Source organism: Microtus ochrogaster, chromosome 6, assembly GCF_000317375.1.
Source record: "Microtus ochrogaster isolate Prairie Vole_2 chromosome 6, MicOch1.0, whole genome shotgun sequence".
Lineage (NCBI taxonomy): Eukaryota > Metazoa > Chordata > Mammalia > Rodentia > Cricetidae > Microtus > Microtus ochrogaster.
In genome coordinates, this window is record NC_022013.1 from 23,137,011 (window position 1) to 23,159,084 (window position 22,074).

At 51.1% G+C, this 22,074-nt stretch overlaps 1 protein-coding gene across 18 annotated transcripts in view; it reads right to left on the reverse strand.

Annotated features, from left to right (window-relative positions):
• The window catches only part of Nfasc (neurofascin), a 160,378-nt gene that overhangs the window by 71,976 nt on the left and 66,328 nt on the right, over nucleotides 1-22,074 (reverse strand). For 11 of the 18 annotated variants that reach the window (XM_026779882.1, XM_026779884.1, XM_013346721.2 and 8 more), the window contains exons 2-5: nucleotides 21,259-21,367; nucleotides 6,102-6,282; nucleotides 1,227-1,244; nucleotides 411-516 (exon numbers count right to left, since the gene is read on the reverse strand). In XM_026779882.1, the coding sequence (XP_026635683.1) occupies nucleotides 411-516; nucleotides 1,227-1,244; nucleotides 6,102-6,192 (215 nt within the window). In that variant the 5' untranslated portion in view covers nucleotides 6,193-6,282; nucleotides 21,259-21,367. The remainder of the gene's footprint in view (nucleotides 1-410; nucleotides 517-1,226; nucleotides 1,245-6,101; nucleotides 6,283-21,258; nucleotides 21,368-22,074) is intronic. The other 7 variants (XM_026779886.1, XM_013346726.2, XM_013346725.2 and 4 more) reach the window with 1 other exon arrangement.

Below are 22,074 nucleotides of genomic sequence, written 5' to 3' on the forward strand. Positions count from 1 at the left end.
GGTATGTGTGGGTGTGTACGGGTGTGTGTCCAGGTATGTGTGTATGTGTGGGTGTATGTCCAGGTATGTGTGTATGAGTGGGTGTGTACGGGTGTGTCCAGGTATGTGTGTATATGTGGGTGTATACGGGTGTGTGTCCAGGTATGTGGGTATGTGTGGGTGTGTACATGTGATTGCCTGAGAGGTCAGGAGCAGCTCATGCTCCTGGAGCTGGAGTGACAGGTGATTGTGCGCAACCTAACAAGGAGGCTTGGAACTGAGCTCAGGTCCTCTGCAAGGGCAGCACTCACTAGTAACCATTGAGCCATCTCTCAAGCTCTGTGCCAAACTTCTCAGTTTGCTTGCCTTATGTCTGACCAAGGAGTGAGTCATTTCAACAGTGACTTCCAGGCCCCTCCCGCTGCACTCACCTGGGGGCGGGATTCCCTTTAGCTTCACATTCAATCAGGATGTTATCACGGGGGTCCACGATGTGGTCCTTCACCGACTGCTTGGTGATAGTCGGGGGCTGGGTCACTGCAACAGGACATATGTGGCAAGGGTCAGAACTTCAGGGACCTGCCCTGGACTTGGTTTAGGGTGTGGCTAAAGTCAAGAGCACCAGGAATCACCTGTGCAAGCAGGCAAGCAAGCAGGTATGAGTAGTACCCTATTCTAAAGATGCAGTGTCTTAAACAGGGCCGCAGGATAGGGGTGGATGTCGCAGGTGGAGCACAGGAACCCTTTAAGAAGATCCAGGCTCCCTCTGATCACCCAGGATCACATCCCAGTGCCCAGTACATTGCACAGGGTACCACAGTCCCCGCTGAATGTGTGCTGAGTGGATACAGGAACGAAACCAGCCATGACTGCAGAACTTAGGACTGCAATAGTTCTGAGCCACGAGTCTCAACAGATGGCCAGACTGCTGAGGCAAGAGCCAAAAGAGGCTTCAGTCCCTTGGAGCTTCACAAGGGCTTCCCTGTGGACCAGCAGGCTAGTGTTCTGCCCAGGGGTGCAGTGCCAGTCACCATAGTAGCTGTGGCAATCCCAGCTGCCATCTGTAGACCGTCTTCTGCTCACTTACCCATCCTCCATGCTCTGGGCACATTATCTTCCATTGGCAGAGGACTCACTATAGGGCTCTAGGCTTGAGCAGCACCCACAGGCAATGAAGAGGCCAGGCCCTCCGCCCTCCCTCCAACCTCCCAGAGGCTCCAGGGCATGGAGGCACACAAGGCACTTACGCTCATTCTGAATGCTTGCTGTTAGTTCCAGTGGGTTAGCATTGGGAGGGGGAGAGAAGGAGAACACTGTTAATGCACACGATTGACCAGCTAACTGTCAGCCATCCTCCTGTCCTAGCACACAGGGTTGGGGTGAGGAGATGCGGGAACAGCACCGGCATGGGGATTTCTCCCAGATGCGGAGTTTGACAGAAGAGCCAGGCCAGGTTGGAGAACAGACCTACAAATACTTCATGGAAAAGGTGTATCACTGGGAAGTTGGAGACTCCACAGTAGGGCAGGACCAGTAACCATCAGAGATGTTACCAGGGAAATCCAAATGTCCCCAAATGACAAGGGACCCTTCAGATGCTGTCTGACATCTGATACCATTGAGAGAGGAGGGAGTCTTGGTGCACAGGGTCAGCATGGAGGTTCTGGGGAGCGAGGAGAAGAGTGAACTTTACCACTTCTGCAGGACAAAGGCCTAACATATTGAAGCACTTGAGGACCCAGCACTCCGGTCCCTCATACACTGTCTCTTACACAAAAGCATGTTCTATGAAAGTCCTGTTCCTGGAGTGACAGTATCCCAGCACGTGGCCAAGCCCACCACTCCTTCTTGTGTCTTCCACAAAGTGGACAGAGAGGTAGGCGCACATATCCTCACCAGCCCCGTCTGCACACACTGCACACGTGGGCCATGTACAGGAGCCTCTGGGAGGTTGGAGGGAGGGCGGAGGGCCTGGCCTCTTCATTGCTTCTCACACTCCAACCAGCAGGTTGCTCAATGCAGCTAGAGAAGATGTAGGCTGTGGCTCCGAGCTCCTGCTGAGAGCCTGGATTCTCCTCCGTTACTTTCTTTCAATGCTGGGAGGGGAACCGGGTTGGTGCTGGACTACAGAACCCTACCCTTTCCAAGTCCCACATTTCCAACAAATCCCTCTGTGGGGCTGAGGCCTGCGAACTGTGCCTTGGATAGTAAGGTTTCAGACATGGAAAGCAAGACTCGGCTCAAACAGATGTGGAGAAGAGACAAAACGTGCCTCTAGGACTCTTCAGTGTCTTCTCCTAGGATAGCATGAGGAAGCGACGTGATGTCACGTCATGCTGGTGCGGAGATCAGACACATACGGGCACTGTGGGCTGCCTTTTCAGAGTGAGCGCTGTTGGGGAGAGCAGGAGGTAGGGGCTTTGGAGCAGAGTCATGGAGACTTGATGTCTTCCCACCAGAGGGAAGAGACTTGGAGGAGGTGCAGGCTCAGAAAGGGCACCTTCAGGGAGCCAGGGCTCACCTAGGCCCAAGAGTCGGGGAGGCAGAGAAAAGGGCATGAAGAAGGGATGGCACGTGGCAGGAATGAGAGGACATGCAGGCTGTTAGCAAAAGAGTCTCCATGGTATGGCTTTTAAAAAAGTTCCATGAGCAAGGTGGTGTGGCCTTCAGAGCAATCAAGAGATACTCTGCTTTTTACTTGTCCAGGTCTGCCTGGGCTGGAAACAAAGGAACGAAAAGCCCAAGAGCAAAGGCAGGAGGCTCCATGGAGCTCCCCGCCATGGCACTTTCCTCTGTATGTGATCTTCCTGCCAAGACCAGTAATTCTGAAAAGACTGAAAGCCAGTGGGGCTGGGACAGGAGTCCAGGGAGGGAGGGGCCAGTCTCCAGACAGGTAGGGCTGGCTCTTGAGTACTTTTGACCACCAGCAGGGCTCCGGCTTCATTTCAGGACACACTGATGCCTCTTGGTCCTGATGCACCCTGCTTCCAGGCTCTGACCCCCTTCCACGGCATCTTGAATTCAAGGGTGGGTGATCTCACGGCTACAGTCGCGTGGATGCTGGCTTCGGAGACAGAATATGACTAGCGTCCCCAGAGGTTGTTGCAGAGCTTTCAAAATCCATCCTTAGTGAGCGAGCTGGAGGCAGGCCTCGTGACATCACTGTCCTTGACATTGCGGACAACGGGGATCCTTCAGTGAGTGGAGATTCCAAGTCACCTTAGAGCGGGCTGGCTGCTGATGCTACAGGCTGCCTGCCTGGCTAAGGACCTATTGAGCATCTACTTGCCTAGTGGGACAATGACATCTCAGTCACCACTCTGCTCCCAAGGGATTTATTGTAGGTACAGAATCAAGCCAGAAGACAAACCATGATGGAGAGAAGGTAATGGGGACAACCTGTCTGAGGGCAAGGACAATGGTGCTCCTTTTTATCACCCCACCACACGCTCCTCCTTCCTTTCACAGAACTTGCTGTCTGACGATGTCGGATAGAGGATGAATTTATGCTTTTGGTTTCCAAGGGGGAGAAGAAAATGGGCCCCTACTCCATCTCTGTGGGTTAAGTGGGTGCCTGTCCTCACTCCAGGGCTTTACCTTCATGCCTCTCTTTTCTTCCTGGGCTCTGGTAGTTGTTGATCTCTGGGCTCTTATCCTAGGACGATGGAGTATGTGGGGCGGGAGTGTTACTGAGGCCATCTCATATGGGGGGTGGGATGGAGCATCTCTCCATTCTGCTGTCCTCTTCTGTGGGTTCCAAGGAGGGGATGCTGAATCCTCTTGAGTGGAAGGAGGATGGGGGGAAATGCAAGCAAGCTTCCAGGAGACTCACTGTTTGGCAAGGCCATTCTGACTGAGGAGGTGACCCATTCCTTTTTTTTTTAAGGTCATTCTGTTCTCCACTGGTCTAATGGGAGGGAGATGGCGTGTGACTTCACTGGCAAGGCAATTGGAGCCAGAGGCTGGGCGCGTCAATAAGGGATTGTGCAGCTCCAGAAAGCTGCTGTGCCAAGCGCCAGAGTGGAAGCAGTGTCCCTGCCCTAGAGGCACAGAGAATGCCCTGAAGGGACAAGTAAGCACCAGGCAGGATGGTCTCTCTTCTGATATCCCCAGTCCCACCCTCCCAGCAAAGGGGTAAGTTAGGAACACCTGACTGGTCCTAAGCCCAGATGGCAGGGCTGTGGTTAAGTCAGGGGAGGAACCTGCTGAGGAAATCTGTGTCCTTGCTATGTCATTGTTCTGAGGTCAGCCTCTGTAGACGAGTCATTGAAATGGGTCCACAGCAACCAGGAGGCACGGTGCTTTGTGGGGTGTCCCTCCTGACACATCTGGAACCAACTACACCCATGTGATAGAGGCTCCTCTCAGAGAGGTGCAGCTGTCAGGCGCCAGCTCTGCCTCTTCCCTGCTCCCTAACCTGTCAGCTAAGGGTGGCATCAACATCCAGACTTCCTATGAGAACCGCACACACTGAGATTATCACCGCTCTCAGATCTCTGTCTGGCCTAGGGCAGCTGCAATTCCAGTGAGGTCCACGGACTAAAAGAAAGCAGGACCAACGTTCCATAGCACAGGCAAGAGACCCAGATTCCATTCTGCTTTTATCACCATGACAGCTGTGACCCTAAGCAAGGAACGGCTTGATCTGCATAGACAACATAAAAGGATGGGTCCCCAATCCCCTCCAGGATGCTGGGATGGAGAATCAGTGATGAGGAATGGGTTTCCTGTTGTATTCCCGTCTCCAGTAGAGCTTAGAAATCCGTATTTTCAGAATAGAAGCCCAAACCATCTATTTCTAGGTTCATGCTGCAGGAGCTCCTCCCCCACCAGACCCGCGTATCTAACGGCAGCTGAGTGAGAAGTGGCAGAAGGGAAATGAGCCTTCACCATGTTCTCGATAACCTGATTTCCTCTGCGCCCTCCTCTCCAGGGACACGCCCTTATCAAGCCTATTAAGACTGTCTGCCTGGCTGTTAATGAGAATCTCCTTGAGCCGGCCACAGACGGTCACCATGGGAACGCTGGTCTCACAGCTCTCCTCTCTTCCTCCTTCCCCGTATAGATGCTCGGACAGGAGTGGTCTTGGCCAGCTTGCTTCTGAGATCAATTCATAGTTATCACTGGTTTCTGCCATCCAGAAGTGCAGACTCCGCCAGGGTAGCTGTTACTGGAGGATGTCTGGCTTTAGAGCTCCGTGAGGTCTTCTTGGAGGCCATCTTCACCTCCCGTCTCCTTCGTCCATCTGTTAACTGGAGAGAGTCCAAGTCTATCTTGGCATCACATGGACTCCATGAATTCCTTGAGCCAGAGAATAGGGGGCAGAGGGGCTGTGCCTATATATTAGTGCTAGGATGCAAAGATATCCGGCACATGTGTCCAAACGGTGTATGCTTACACACAGGGCCAGGAAACAAGGAACCAGTCAACAGCCACCAGGGAACACAGTACCAGAGATGGTGGAGAGAGAACCAGACATTAGTGTGGCAGGTTAGGTTCAGACAGGCGCTGCCACCATGAGCAGAAATGAGCCCCATATTTTGATAGTTCCGAGGGAATCCTGGGATAGAAAAAACCTGTGCCTGGCTCTCCCATGGTAACATGTTATGGCTTCATGTCTTACTTGGCTGTGTCTTTTACAAAGATAACGCCCTGGCCAATCCTCTCCTAGGCTATCCACCATCATCCTTATTACTCCAGCCAAGCCTGCGCATTGACTCTGGGTGGATCAAGTCAGAGAGACTAGTAAGGACACCCTACCACACCTGATCCTGGAAACTGCTTTTAGAAGGGGTAAGTCAAGGCTAAGGCCAGGTGGGTAAGTACGAGGAGCGAGGAGAACTCCAGGTGGCTCTCTGAATTCCCAACTGTGTCACCCTCGGTTCCACTTAGCGGGTTCCAGGCAACACAGAGCCCAGCTTATCCACAGCCCTAAGAAAAGGCCTTCATCTTAGTTTCCAGTTTCCCAGTGGGAGCCTACATCAAGTCTTTGGAGAAAAGCCCAGTCCCGAAGCCTGGAATCCACCATTACCCCCTCTTCCTCTCGTCTCCCTGACCTCCCTCCCCAACGCCAACTCCTTCAATATCAGGAATAAGATGAAAAGAGTGGGCACAGAACTCACGATCCATTGGAATCTCAATGGCCCCTCCGGGGCTGAGGAGGAAGAGGATGAGGGCTGTGTGGACCCAGGGTAGTGCCTGCTGCCTGTCCATCCTCAGCACCGGGCCTTGCTCCCAGCTGCCCAGCCCGCGGGCTCTCGACACCTTGTGCCACTCCGCAGGGGCTTTTCAGACAGCGCTCAGCTAGAAAGAGAAAACAACAGCAAGTGAGTTTCTCTTGAACTTGTGTTTTGCTCTACTGCCCCTCCGCCCAGGGTCTCAAAAGACTTGAGTCTTCTGGCCATAGAGTTTGAGAATCTCCTGGACCACGGTTTCTAACCTTGGAATCAGACAATCCATGGCTGTCCTATATATTATAGGGTTTGGAAGTACCCCTGGTCTCTACCTACCCCATGTCAGTAGAGCCCAGCAAGCCCTGTTGCCAATCAAAAACATTTCTGGACATTGCTGATTGTCCCAGATGTCTCAGATGCTGCAGGTGGCAGCTCCAGAGGACAAATCCACCAGTGACTAAGACCCAGTATGGAATAAAGGTAACTGCATACAGGAATCATTAGAACACACACTGGCCTAGAAGTCCCGAACAAATAGACGTACCAGCTCAAAGTTTCCCTGGACTTGGCTCTACTCTCCCCCAAGTCTCAAAAAAACTCAAGGGGCCTAGAGCAAAATGTGTTTGGGTGAGGACACAGGAATAAGATCTCGCTGATGTTCTTCAACCCTACAGGGAGGCAGGAGCACTGTCCAAGAAGGGATGGGCTGGGACTCAAGTCCAGCACTCTGAGACTGCCTGGAGCTCCGACTACTCCAGCCTGCCAGCATTATGGGGCCATGTCAAGAGGGAAAGCCGCAAATGGAGATGCCAGAATCCCTTCAGCTTGTCTCAGCAAACATCTACATAGGTTCAACACACAGCTCCACTCCTGCTTTATGTGGCTGGAGCCACAGTCAACTACACCCACCCACCCACCCACCCATCCATCTAAGAAGGTAGAGGACAGAGCCCAGGCAAGAGCTCCTCAGAGGTGAGGCCATTGTTCTGGAGTCCTGTAGTAGGAAGCATCACCAGTCACTACCTCTCTATGCCAGAATGAGGGATCTGGCTCATATTTCAGCAGCTGAGTCCCAAACTAGCCTCTCCCCCGCATGTGTGTGTGCATGCATGCATGTGTGCACATGAGTGTGTGTGTGCATGAGTGTGTGTGGTGTGTGTGTGTGTGTGTCTGGCCTCCATCTACCTGCCTCCCTTCCCATGGCCACCTCCTTGGCTTAGACCACCAGGGTTCCAGGCTAGAGTGACTGCAACGGCTTGCTAAGTATCCCTGCTGCTTCTACCTCTGCCTTCCCTCGTCCTCTGTCCATGACCAGAACTATTATTTCTAAAGCAGAAACACAAACATGCCACTCCTCGTCACCTCTCCCTCTTGTCCCCAAGTTAACGCTAACTTCCTTTACTGGCTTGACACCCTAAACCATGTGTCCCCCTGGCCTCTCCCGCTCTCCCCTGGCATGCTGGTCCTAAGGGCCTCTGTCCTGTCCCCTGGGAAAGAGCAACCTGTGTGCAGGACAGTCTGTGCTCTTGGCTCTCTCGTTAGGATTGCTAAGTGTTACTTAGGAGTTCCCTGAATATCTACTTCAACTCCCACGATGGTATCCTTGGCTTTGTATTTATCCCAAAACATCACTTGAAGGCTCAATAAATGGGAAAGTTTCCTTATTATCCAGTCATAGGAATTTACCACAGGACCAAATAGTCCCTCAAAATGTGTGACAGATGGACATAAGGGTGGGTAAGAAAAATGAACAAGTAAATGTATAATTGAAATAAGTTGCCCAGATGACATTATTTTAAAATATATTTTATTATTTGAGAATTCTATAAAATGTATTTTGAACATCTTCATCCTCTCCCCCACCTACTCCCATATCTCATCCCCATTCCTTACCTACACAAGGCAGAGTTTTCTTCTTCTTTTATTAATCCCACCCAGTCCAGTTTGTGCTGCCCAGTTACTTCTGGGAGTGGAGTTGCCCTGACCTTACTGAGGGGTGCATCATTAAAGAAAACAGGCTCTTTCTCCCAGCAGCTAACAAATGCCAATCACTCCTCAGCTAGTAGTGCTTTTGTGCTCACCTCCCCCACTCCATGTGGGATTTTGTCTGGCTGGAGCTTGTATGGGTCTAGTGCCTGTTATCACAGCCATGATGCATGCATGATTGCAATTGCGCTGCTGTGCCCGGAAAACACTGCTTCATGGGGTTGTCGGCCACTTCTGGCTCTTACAATCCTTCAGTCCCTCTTCTGTGAAGATCCCTGAGTCCGTGTGTGTGTGTGTGTGTGTGTGTGTGTGTGTATGTGTTCCTCTAGAAAACCACTAGGTGGCACAAGAAAGCACAAGTTGGAGAGTGACTTAGATGGGAAGAACCTCCTCTCTAAAGGTCAGATGCCAGTTCAGTGAGCTGGAAGAAGACAGAGTAGGAAATCTTCCAAGGATGGGCCCTGTAGCTAGAAGGCATTACAAGGGTTAATTCTCCGGGATGGTCCTTACACTGTCCTTCAGAAAGGCCACTAACACTTCACTTTGCCTTACCCATCTCCAAAGATCAGCCTGAGTTTCTGGTTGAAGCCCCAGTGTGGAGAGAGCTTGCACTAGGGAAGGCATGGCCTTCTTTCCGGGAAGGGGTAGAAGGGCATGGTTTGGGCTCACTGATTACTGTTTGGCTCAGGACCTGCCAAGTGGTAGAGTGATGGGAAAGAGACAGGTGTTCATCCTGGGAATCTTGATGAACTAGGAAGCCAGAAATTATTCATTAATCAGAAACACGTTGGCAGGGAAAAGCCCAGCTGTTGGGGATGTTTGAAATTCACAGTTTAACAGCAGAGTAGATAAATGACATCAAGATAACCACATTCTGCTCCTGATAAATCCCTTCTTTGTTCTCAGGAACCCATCCCCCTCCCCCCACAACCAAATGTTGGAAGAAAAAAAGCTCAAAGGTTATTTTAGTTTATACAAGCTACTTAATTTTAAACAACTCCCTCACTTTTTAGATGAAGAATTAGTAGCAAAGGAGGGCAAGAGACTTGCTTAGGACCACCCAGCTGGTTAGTGCAAAGCTAGGAAAAGAATCCCAGCATCCTGTGGTCTAGACCAGGACTTTTCTATCCAGCTTCCTTGTCTTTGTTACACAGCAAAGTCCCAAAGTAAAGATGTTATTTTAAAAGTCAGTGCTTATGTCAATATTTCATTCTTTTTTGTGAATGTGTCACATACAAATGACCCCATGTATAGATTTCCTATAAATACCCAGAATCAGTAATTGCAGAGACAGACACCACTGGTGCCAGCCAGCCCTGGGGGATGCCACAGGGAGTGACTGCTAGTGGCATGGGTTTCCTCTGAGAAATAAAGGTGGTTTGGAACTAGACTAGAGGCATACGCTGTGGATGTGCTGATTGTCAGTAACTTGTGTACTTAAAATGATTGTCTTTTTAGATAAATTTCATACCAATAAAAGAAGGGTATAACATTAGTCTCTGTAACATTCTCATGGAGATGGAAAGGGGCAGAGGAAGGTGGGTGAGTGGAAGTAGAGACATAGCAGCCACCCCCCTCCCCAGCACAGAAGACAGACACAGAGTGTGTGTGTGACCCTTCCCACACACTCTGTCCACCAGAGTCAAGGGGATGGGGGCTTAGAGTTCTAGCTTTGAGAATAGAAGACCAGAGCACAGTGAGGCAGAGCCGTCTGCCACAGTCCTCACATCAGCAAGGCCCACGGTTCCCCCAGCCTGATAACCAGGGGAAAGGAGGCAAGGGGACGGGGTTCCTGACCTACAGCAATGACATCCACATCTCTACAGACTGCCTGATTTAATGCCAACCACAGTGCACAGCCATCAGTCCATGGCCAAGGCATGTCATCCCCTAGATCCCTTTCCAGGCCTTCCCAGTAACATAAGGGGTGTGTTCACTTTGCTTCCTGTTACTGTAATAAGCACCCCCTCCTGACAAAAGAGTTTGTTTCATCTCACAGTTACAGATTACAGTTTCTCTCTAGAGGAAGTCACGGCAACAGGAGCTTTGAGGAACTAGTCACATCCATAGTCAAGAGCAATTCAGGACCTCCTGCCCAGAGGAGGTGTCACAGTGGGTGGGTCTTCCCACCTACATTGACCAAGGTAATCCCTGACAGACATGCCCACAGGCCAATCTAATCTAGACCATCCATCACTTCCAACTCTCTTCCTAGGCTATTCTAGACTGTATCCAGTTGACAACAAAAACTAACCATCACAAGGATTAATGCATTAGGGAGATGGTGGGTGTGTGGGCTCTGGTAAGAGCCCCTAGGTGGGATGAGGAAGTCTCATTCCTGGTTCCCTGTAGGGAAATTAAAGAGTGAGGGAAGGTGGAGGCTGAAGACCACCCACTGGCCACCGGAGTCTTTCAATGTTGGAATATAGGACAAAACATTTTTGTTTAGCGTCACAGGGGTACAACCAGGACCAGGAAGGAGGAAGTGTCAGAGAGGAGGTTGCAAGGAGAAGCCACCCATCAGCCATAGCCACCACACACCATCCACGAAGAATAACCCATCTGAGCAGAACAGCAGGCACCACTCAGAAGTGTGAACTTCTGAACTCTTAAATGTCTGGGGGAGGGGCCAAATCAAGTTTCAGATTTTTTTTTTTCACCTTGTGAACATGGAAGCCGAAGAACTTCTGTGACCTTGTTCAGAAACAGTCCAGACCCTTGAGCGACCTGCCTGAGCATCTGTGAGCCTCCTGAGCGACTTAGATTTGAAATGTGAATTTGATCCTGATGGGCCATCAGGGAGGATGCTGGCATGGTGGCTCTTGGTCTAGTTCAAGGGCACTAGCCACGCATTTGGACTGCCTGCTTTAATGTCATATCTCCACTCTCAAGGCAGAGGCCCCGGCCTCAGAGCTTTGTGCTTCTCTTCTGATACGTGGAGATAATCCTACCCCAGAAGCACGTCCCCAGAGCACCACGCAGCATTCACGGGGCACACAGCAAAAGCATCCCATATGCTTGCCGCTGCCATGGATCAGGCCTTCTCCTCCCAGGGATGAAGGGTGTGCACACACTGGCAGCCGCCTGTGTGACTATCCACAAGGGCTGAGTAGCTACACGAATTATCCACTTATTGTCACAGCTTGCTTTCCTATTCCTCCCTTTTGTTTTTCTGGGTCCCTGTGGCTCCCCCGCCCCCAGATTGAAGGCCCCTGGTGTTGATCCTACAAGCTGTCTCTGGCAGATGGAATAGGTGCCCACAACTCCCTCCTTCAAGCTGTTGCCTTCAGGAGCGACATCCCCACAGCCCTGTCTCAGGCAGGCTGTGACAGAGGTACAATATGTCTGAAGTGACAGAGAAAGACAGGCAGCCTGGAGATATGGCTCAGCTGGTGGCTCTGGTCCCCTGAGCAGCGGCTGCCACAGGCTTTCGGGCAGCAGACATTCATCCACGCTGCAGCCCCACCTGGGGCACACACTGAGCTAGAGAGCTCACACGTGGGTGGAAACAAGGTTTGTCCACTCTCGCGTACCCCACACTTCCAAGGCGATCACAGGAAATGGCCAAAATGAAGTGACCAGGAGGCTTAAATTCAGGATGAAAACGCCATCCACGCACACACGCTGTAGCAGCTCTATCGAGCAGGCGCAGAAGCATGAGGGTGCCTTCCCGTAGGCAAAGGAAATCCATTAACTGTGACACAGGAGGGTGGTGGCGCATTGTTCAAAACTGAACGGAAATGAGCTACCAAAACATGACAAGATGGAGAAGATACTTGGATGGATAGTATAAAGTAAATGAGTCCAACTGTACATCATTCCGAAAAGGGCAGGAAATGCAGTCAGTAAGATCAGAGGGCGCCAGGAGGTGAGAGACATAAATCTGGATCTCACCATACTTGTGGACTGTAGACTCGCACCATTATAAAAATTTCAGACCCAAGAAATACACAAAAGCAAGTGTGGTTCCTGCTCTACTGAGGGCTCTGGTGATAATGGTACATGGCTTCAGGACTATCATGGGATCCAGCAAAGGACAGCACTGATGGAAAGCCTCTGCCGTGGGGTCAGTGAGTGTCGGGGAGTTCTCTGTACCAACTCAGTTCTGCCAGGAAGCTAAAACTGCTCTTTAAAAATTTATTTAAGGAGGAGGAGAAGAGGAAGAGGAAGAAGAGGAGGAGGAGGAGGATAAGGAGGAGGAGGAGGAGGAAGAAGAAGCCACACACAATAGGATGATGTTGGGAGAGCCTGGGTTGAGGAAGGCCTTTGGAAGAAGGTGACATCTGGCCAAGCCCTGATGTGGCATCCTGAGTGTAAAGAAGAAGCCAACCTTGTAAAGGTAGGTCAGAAAAAGCATCCTATGGAGGGAGAATTACTTGTGCCAAGGCACTGTGGCGACCAGGAGATTGTGACATGCAAGGGATCAAAAGAAGACAATGTGGCCGAAGTGTACACAAGGACAGGGACACGACACTGTCAGGAAGATGAACGTCTACTCACAGAGGCCTCTGATGGCCAGCATCAGGACTGGAAACTATATCCCAGGCATCCCAGGTTTTCAGCAGGAATGATGCCCTGGTGATATCTACGTGCAAAGGCCACCCTGGTTGTAGTGTGGAGGGACCAGATGGAAACACAGAGTCACTTTGGCTCCGCAGTCTCTGGGCAAGGCCAGTCTTCAGTTCCTACCCTCACATCACCCAAACCTGGTGCAGTCCCTGAGGGACTTTGCACCAAGTGTTCAGGGGTGAGGATGGAACTGACATTTTCTCAAGACCCTTAGCCCCAGGTCTCACATCCAGGCGAGTGGAGCATTCTTTGGAAGAGCTTCAGGAGCCTGTTCCGAGGGAGGTGCAAGAGGAAGCTGGGTGTCCGGTTTCCACAGCTACTCCTCAGGCAAAATGCCACTGGGATGGGCACTTAATGACTGGGTTTTGTCCCCAAAGCCTAGTTCACTAAGAGATCAGCAGCTCTGCTCCGTCCCCTTCCCCACATTGGTCTACTTCTCGGTCTCAGAAATACTGGAACCAGGTGACCACGGACTTCATCCTCAGAAACTGGGAGCTGATATAAATCTTTCTTGCTTCAAGACAAGTTTCTCGGCATTTGTCACAACAATGGAAAAAAATGATTAACTTCATTAGTTACTTCAGTTTCCCTCTTCAGACCTCTGCTCCCATTTTAGGACCAAGCAGGGAAGCTGTGTATATTCTTCAGTCTCCCAAGACTGCAGGGACATCCTCCAGCTTTCCCACCCACCGGAGCCTTCCTTTTCCCATGCTGAAGCCTGCCCTCTCCTAGTCTGGCTTAGACCCTGCCACATGCAAGGGATGGAAGCTGGCTCCCGATCCAGCTCAGAATCCATAGGTTCTCCTGTTTGCCCTCCCTCTGGGTGGTCACTGATGGCTCCACACTCTTTTCACACAAATTGCTCTCTTCCAAATTTGCCTGGATCAGGATCAGCTTTCCTTCTCACTTGACTAATCATTGATCACCCAGGCTTAGGTCCCAGGGCAACCTCTCTACCCAGAAGGCTTCCTTAGCCTTCCCTGGCCACTCCCTCCCACCAAGTCTGCAGGAGGGCCTCACCTTCTATGCTCTCAAAGCATTCTGGGATATTCTCACTGTAATGAATGTGACTTCTTGGTGCCAGCGAGATGCCTGTCTCCCCAGCTGTATCCCAAGTTTCTTGTGGTTGCAGGCAGCATCTTATTCAACCAGAAAGATGCTGCAAGCACAGGCTCTCTGCTCATCCACAGCACTGCTTCCTTCCTGGGAGAGTTTCCCACCCTTCCTAAGAGGGGCCCAAAACTTGACACAATCAGCACTGCCCAACACACCCCAACTATTTAGGAACAGACACCTGCTGGTCCTTGGCGACTTTCACCGAGACAGCTGGGGAAGACATGTTCCCTCTCTCTTGGGAGAGACCTTTCAGGGGCTCATGAGGGTATATGTAGACTGCAAGGTAGGTGGCTGGGTGGGGCTTAATGGCAGACTGTTTGTCCTAATGTATATCCCCACTCTGTGGGTGCAGCCCGGGAGGGATGCTGCTCAGAGGTCTCCTCTCCTTGTGTGACCATTTCCTGTCAGCTCCAGATCCACAGGGGACCTGGGAAGGGTGGGAGGGGGGAGTGGCACATTCCAGGATGTCTGTCCCATCTCCAAGGCCTTCCTGAGATTTGAGGGTTCCCAGGTCATGACAGGCAGGCTCTGATGACTGACTGGCAGGGGACAGAAGCTGGCATGGAGAATCCCAGGATGGAAAGTGTGGATTAGCTGCTGCTGTGAACTGGCACCGAGAACACAGAACGAGGAGCAAGCAGGCTCAGGGTCGGGGGTGCAGAGAGACTGGGCTTGGCGCAGGGGGTAAGTTCCATTGGAAATGCCTCAGAGCCATGAATAACAGTCTTGTAGGCTCTCCCAGGCCGTGTGTGAATTGATGCCTAGGGATATACTAACAGAGAGAGCTGGGGCCACATGCCAGCAATTAACTGTTGGAATAAGCTAATCAAGGGACTAGAATAGTACTACAAGAACCAACTAAGGAACACATTCGCACATCACTGCCACGGGAAACTGTGGGGGGGCGGAGAGATAATAAAAGCCCCCAGTGCCAACGCAAACCCCAGCTACTCCCATTAACAAGACAGGCAGCAAGGCCGATCACGACAGCTGCCTGGAAACAACCTGCTTAGGAATCAGAAAGGAGCCGGATGGGGGATCAGAGACGCATCTGAGCATGGGGTAGGAGATTTGTCAGGGCTCAGATTCATCCCACGAGGCTGGAGAGTCCTGTGGGGATTAGCAAGCCCTCCCCTGCTGGAACAGAGGGCGCAGGTAAACCACTCCTAATATGAACCCACGCCATTCTCAGATGGTTTAGACATAAAAACAAACCCCAGTGGCTCAGGCCATCACCAGAATCACATTCTCACCCAACTTTCTTTTCCTCTCCCCTCCTTGAAGGACAAAAAACCATGTGTGCTGGTCTGCGAGAAAAAAAGCTGAAGGGCTAAGCCCACGGTCCACAGTCAACCCACACTCAGAGCACCATGTGCCCCCGTCCAGCCCACTCACACCTGCCCTTTCCAAGCCCCAAATCCATGCTGGTATTCACTGTGCTCACTTACTCCAGTGTTCAGGGTCCTCACTGACTCCTCCGAGTCTCTGCCATTTCCCCTGCTCCCCAGGGTACCCTATGCTCATCCCTGTGGTGGTCATGGCCTCCTGCACTGTGGGAAGAGCTATTCCTGTGTCTGTGCCCTAAAGACTCCGAGTCCTGGTTGGCCTGCATCTTGTCTCCCTTCTCATGAGCTGGTTGAGCAGCCATTGTTTCTGATGCTTCCTATTACCGGGAGGTATTTGGCTCATCAATAAATCTGCCTAATAAATCCCCAATTAATAAGAGACCTGGTGAACCTGCTATTAGTGGTTGTGTGGAGTAGCAAGACACCAGCAATCACTGGGCAGTGCTGACTTGGCAGCCTCAGAAGAGAGCCTGCTCCTGCCTAGCAGACACCCTAGATGTGTTTGTTTCCTGGAATACTCCCCCACTCCTTTCTCAGCGTTCTGTCTGAACTCAGGTAAGACTACCCTCAGGACCATCTTCACAAGCTCTCAGAATGCAGTTGTGCAGGTGTCCTGTCCAGTCACCCACCATTCACTCTAGGACATCAACACTAGGTTCTGAAGATGCCCTGAAGTAAGGGGGTCAGCCTGGTACACCTCTGTGAGTCCAGGGACACACATTCCAATCTGGCACTGCAAGGAAACCCAACGGATACAGGGGCCCTCATCCCTTAGCCCAACAAGCCAACCAAGAATCACTAGGCCTCATCTATGCTACGATCCAGCCAGCCATCAAGAGTTCTTTGGGAATGCATTTTTGCCATTGCTGCTTCTCTTGTCATTTGAAGGACAGAACTAGAGAAGACATGATGGTAGCAGTCCATGCTAGTAGCCGATGTTAGCCAACTAGACCCTATGTCCCCAAAGTTCCACACACTCATAGACCAGTACCACCAGCTGGAGACTAGCGCAAGCCCCAGGGTAAACATTTCACACTCAGACCATAACCTGGGCTTATGGGAAGCCTATCCTAGGGAGGCGGAGCAGCAAGTATGGAGAAGAATGGCGGAGAAACCTCTGAAAGAGCAGGCAGGGTTCCAGCTGTCTCCCCAGCAGGACGTCGTTAAAGGGAGTGGCTCGGAGGAAGGCTAGGGAGATAGTGACAATGATCCTATGTGACAGACCCCAAGGGTGAGCGGGGCTCAACAGTTACATCTGGTAAGGAGGGACCCAGATGGGCTAGAAGGTGGAGATAGAACACCATAAAGAAAGGGATCCCTGGAATTAATATTAGAAGACTTGGAGCTCCTCATAGAGAGAAGTGTAGAGTTCCCACATGAGGTGGTCATCGTGCAAACAAAGCACGGTCTAGACTGTCACTCAGCCAGTGCCTGGAATGCAGGGCATATGTATTGCACCTTGGAGAAGTCTCAGTAACCAGACACAAGGACCACCGAGTGCATGGTTCCATATATATGAAATCTCCAGAACCATGGGGGAGTCAAGGACATGGAAAGCAGGCTAGTGACTGCTCAGGGTTGGGGACAGAGTGGGGACAGAGCCCGGCTGCTAATGAAATGTATGACTTTGGGGAGAGGGGTGTACTGGGAATACAACTACAAAAATTTAATGGTTGGGAGCTGTCCAACACTAGACCCTAGCGAAACACTGTGTACATGAACCAGCATTGAGCTGTATTGTTATATGGATACATTTCTAGTATGTGAATTACACCTCACTAAAGCAGTTATTAAAAGCATTAACAAGAGAACTTAGAGGCCTTTGTTTTAGAAAAATGTGGTACTTCCTAAAGGAAAATGATTAAATTTACAAATCAGGTTTCAAATGTTGGAAGGAATTAAACCGACTGTATATTAACAGCACCAAAAATAATGTTAAGGAGAAAATTATAAAATTGGAAATAAAAGGTTAAGAGAGCATAAGATTTTGAGATAAAAGGAAGGAGACTCTCGGACAGCCACTCCTTTAAGGAAGTCAGCCGAGCAAGTCCCCTTGCCCTCTCCGTTCTAAACCTCGGTGCCCCACTCCCAACACTGTATGGTAGATTCTCAGGCTTGCCCAGTGGCGTCCTCTTGAGGTCCAGACCATGGTCCACCTGAGGACACCTCTGTTCACGACACACACACACTGTGGGGGAATCCAAGCCTAGTGTGGCAGGCACTGTTTTAAAGCCAGTTGGAAACCAGGCTGATCCTAGCAGAGACAAAATTATAGAAGAACGTGGGGTGGGGGAAGAGAGGTGACCTTCACTTCCGTAACCAGATTATGAGCTTTCTGTGAGCAAGAGAGATGTCTTCTATGTCCCCAGCCCATGACAGAGTTAAATGTCAGTGCAGAACTGAACAGAACTGAGTTTATAACTACCCAGGAGCCGTACAGAAAAGAGGGCTAAGCCAGATCCCGACTTGAAGATTTAACGTTAAGAAGTGATACGTGATCTCCATGGCACACGAAAGGCATGGGCTTAGAGTTGCAGGCCCACCCCAGCCGGACAGATGCTTGCTGTTTCCTCTCAGAGCCATGGTCTCCCTGTCTGTAGCAGAGGGGCTATACACTCATTTATTGCAGGGTCGCTATGATGGTTATTAATTCCATCCATGAGCTCCTAACCCAAGCCTCTATCTAACTCTAGCACACCTTATTTTCAGGAAATGCCAGATTTTTTTCCTTCCCGCCAAGTCACAACTGAACCTGGCTTACTTCACTACCTGGTTTTAGGCAATCTGGGCTTTCACATCGATTCACAGACCTGTCAGTGAGACAGTGCCTGTGCCAACACTATCTGGCCTGATGCCCAAGGAGCCACCATTCATTCTCAGAACCAGCACCAGGCTATCGGCATAAATAGCACCTGGTCCACTCAATAAGAACAGGAGGCCCCTGAAGGCTCCCAGACTGGCCACTATACCCACTACACCCTTGCTCTCCTCCTTCCTGCTGACACATCTGTCTCCAAAGCAGCCCATACTCCTCTTCCCACCAGCTCCTTCCACCAGGACCCAATCCATCGGCCATCAAGAGAGAGTGGAGCTGGTTCTGACGGGACTCCATTCGGAGCCAATAGCAGGTTTGCTAATGATATTCCATTGCATTTTTTAAATTCCTGTCTGCTGTGACAAGTGGGGCACAGAAGGAAAGGATGGAGCCAGCGGGAGGGAGCTACAACTGCCCATCCTCCTCCCTCTTGCTTTCCTCCCTCTGCCTTCTGCATTTACATCCCGGGCAGACAGCAGCCTGAATCCAACTGCCATTCCAGCAGCCTGAATCCAACTGCCATTCCGGCAAGCAAGCAGGCTCCTACAGACAGGAAGAAAGTGAAAACAGGAGGTGGGGAGGGAGTTGCAAAAAGGGGGGAGGCAACAACAGAAAGGGGGAGGTTTTTCCCAAGTTAAGTCGCACCATTTGGCCAGGAGTCTGGTTGTGAGAAGGCTGTGTGTGCCACCAAACGTTGGAGAGAAGCTTCGCCACAATCTCTGGCTGTCTTACTAAAAACCAGAACTCAGGGTGGACACAGTGTCTCTAGGCTCTGTTAGTGAGATGGGCTTGGGTTAGCAGAAAGGGCCAAGGGGAAGCCAGGTGAGCCTGTGATCTCAGCGCTTGGGAAGAAGAGGCAAGAAGACTGTGAGGTTGAAGCCAGCCTGGACTGCAGGAGAAACCGGCTTAAAAGAAAAAAGAGGAGAAAAATTGTAAAGAGCTAAAAATGGGAGCCTAGATGTGACCACAACGTTCCTGCTGAAAGAAGGTAGAAACCAGCTGTCACTGCTGCCAACCATACATGATATCTATTCCTGTCTGTCTCAGCACCCATGGGCAAAGGTGGCTAAATGCTGATAGCCTGGAATCAATTTTGGGAAGTCAAATAGTTCCCAGTGAAGTGTTTACAGCCCTGGTCCCGTGTATCCACAGCTGTGAGTCCTGCGCATGCTCTGTGTCTGTGCAGCCTGGGGTGAGGAGGCTGTCTGTGGCTGACAGGCAGAGGGGCTTAGGGGTAGGAGTGCAATTAACCAAATGGATCCATTTGTGAAATCGAAAGCCTGGGGAAGCTGGGTGGTTTCCCTGCATGAGTCAGAAGACAGGTGTCTGCTCTGAGTGACCCCAGATGACAATGAGTTGGGGCACTGGGCACAGGAAGGGTTCCTCCTGCTGGGAGGGGAGGAGAAGGGAAAGGGCAAAGCGCAGAAGCAGATGCCTGGAGCAGCTCCAGATGGCAGGGGGCTGAGAACAAAGAGAGAAGAGACAGAGAAGACCTGAAGGGCAGGGCTCCTTCCTGAGAAGGCTTCCCAGCTGGAGCCACCAAGTCGGAGTCACATCTGGGACCCGGAGGACACCGCTCAGGATCACCATGCAGTGTTCTCAGGAACCTGGACAAACCAAGCTGGAAACACCCTTAGCCCCAAACCTTGAGTGAGCTGCTGAGAACCAGAGTCCGACTGTGGGGACCCTGACATGGGCGTGGTGTTGTCTCAGGTCCTTAACCTCTGTGACTTCGATTTCGTCATCAGAGAAAGCTGAGTACTAAGGATTTTTGTTTCGAAAGAGCTGCTGTGAGAGAACACGGAAGCTACATGCGTGTGCAAAGCACGGGCCCCACATGCAGAAGCACTCCGATATACACTGTGATAAGGATAGCCATTGCCACTGGCCAAACACCCACGCGAGCGGGTCCTGGTCTCGCAAGAGTCACGTGTCTGTCCACACACATTCTCTGCACTCTTTCAGCTTCTGTCCGTCCGTCTTCGAAAGATGTTTCCTCTCCATTACATCTGGCTGTGCAGTGTGGCGTCATGATGATAAAACCAGCCCTGGACGGCGCACTTAACGAATGTGATGAAAGAAGGGAAACTGAGGCAGGACTGAGGACTGCCGACTAGGCGGATACATCTGAGACACAGCTGGACTGAGCATGCTCTGATCCGGGATCTCACAGACAGTGGGCTCCAGGCTCCAGGGTGTTTGTGTCCCAAGAAGGCCAGGAAGGGACGCTAAGGAGAGGAGATTAGAAAGTAGGACTGGCAATCAAAAAGGTGCCCAGAGGACCGGGGAGGCTGAAAGATGAACTAAGTCTTCGGCGCTGATGAATCTTGGAGAACTGTCCCCTACCCTTTTCCGCCCCACTCCGAGAAACCAGCATGGCTTTTGCTGTCAGTCTTCCACGTGTAGTAGAGGGGGAAAGTAGAGGGGGTATCGTTCAAGTTCAGTTCTTAACAATGGTGGATGAAAAAGACCCCAGAATCAGCTGGGTTTCTGCAGGGGTTCCCTAAGCCGGCAGTTCTGTAGCTCAAAGGGGGCCCTCCTGGAGACTACTGGGATCCCTGCATTATGTCACCTTCATGTTCTGTCTTTTACATCTCTTTCTCTGCCTCCTCAGCCTCTGGTAGGACAGAAGCTCCAGGGACCTTTCTCTGAGCAGGTGTCTGGGCCGCTCTCCCCCACAGCCTCCTGGTAGTGGGTTGTCGTCTTCCTCACTTCTTGTGTGTTAGCCTCTACCCTCTGTGGAGAAGGCAGATGCTGCTAATGCAGAAGACACTCTACTCCAGAAGGGAACAATGCAGACCCTGGATACAGGGCGTGGCTGCAGTGCTGTGAGCTTCCTTGCTCTTTGCACCCTGGACAGCCATCCATCTGCCAAGGCCCTGATCCTCACCCAGAGGAGGGGCTCTCGGACTGCCCCCCATATGCCAGGGCAGTCGCTCAGGAAGTACCCAGGGTGTGGGGGCCTAGGCAAAGAGGTAAGGGTCATTAACAAAGCTGTTTCCCAATGTTTCAACTAAAGTGGACAGGAAAGACAATGACAGCAACTAATGCCAGCCAACCGCCCCTCCTAGAGCAGGAGCCAGGGTTGCCCCCGCATAGCCTCCGTGGAGGGCAAGCCTCATCAGGGCTGTGGCTCTGCAGCAGACTCCTGGGGAGAAGGAAGGAGCTGTGTCCTTGAAGATCCCGGTCAGGTAAAGAGCTTGGGAGAGGGGGCGACAATGTCCACTCCTACCCCACCCTCCAACTCATGCTCAGGCAGGAGCCCCACGCATACCTTCTCTGCCTCATTCGGCCTGCTTTTTGTAACACCGGTGGAGGCTCTGCTCCAGTCTGCAGAGGGCAAGGAAACTCCAGGCTCCCAATCTGCACATAAGTCAATCAACCTGTTTCAAAGCAAACACAAGCAAAAGGCCCAGGGTTATTCCAGGTATGTGTGTGGGAAGACTGCGTGTTTTAAACTTGGTAATTTACTCAGGAAATGGCATCTCTGCCCACATCCATTTGCAGTTTCAAAGAATGTAATGGCATCTTTGTTCACTCTGCAAGAAATGGACAGAGTGCACAAGGTGCTTAAGCCGGCCTTGGGATTGGCAATTAGCTCTACCATCCACGAATTAAACTCTTTATGCTCTGACACCACAATCCAATTGCTAATTCCCCAATCTCCTAGCGGAGTTAAGTTATGAATGGAAGAACTGTGTCTCTCTCTCCTACACTCAAGGGAGAATTTACCCATAAATACCGCATTAATTTCTTAACTTCCTTAGGAGAACCACTGTGTTTTTCTTCCCTACCTACTGAAAAGCAAACAGGCTCATCACAAACAAATCCATAGCACGTTGGAAAGGGATCACACTTTATGGCTGGGAGTCAGGGGTTCCAAGTTCTAGCACGCGGCATATCTCTCAACAAGAGTGGGTCTTTGCCTATGTGTTTGCTAGCTTTTCATCTGCAAGATGGGGAGAGGATATGGTACTGTGAACCAGTGAGAACATTGGGTCACTAGTTCGCATCAGAGGCTCAAGTCCCCAAAAATGAAAATAAGATGTCACACCTAGAGAAATTAAAGCATGGTAATTTGACTATGTTT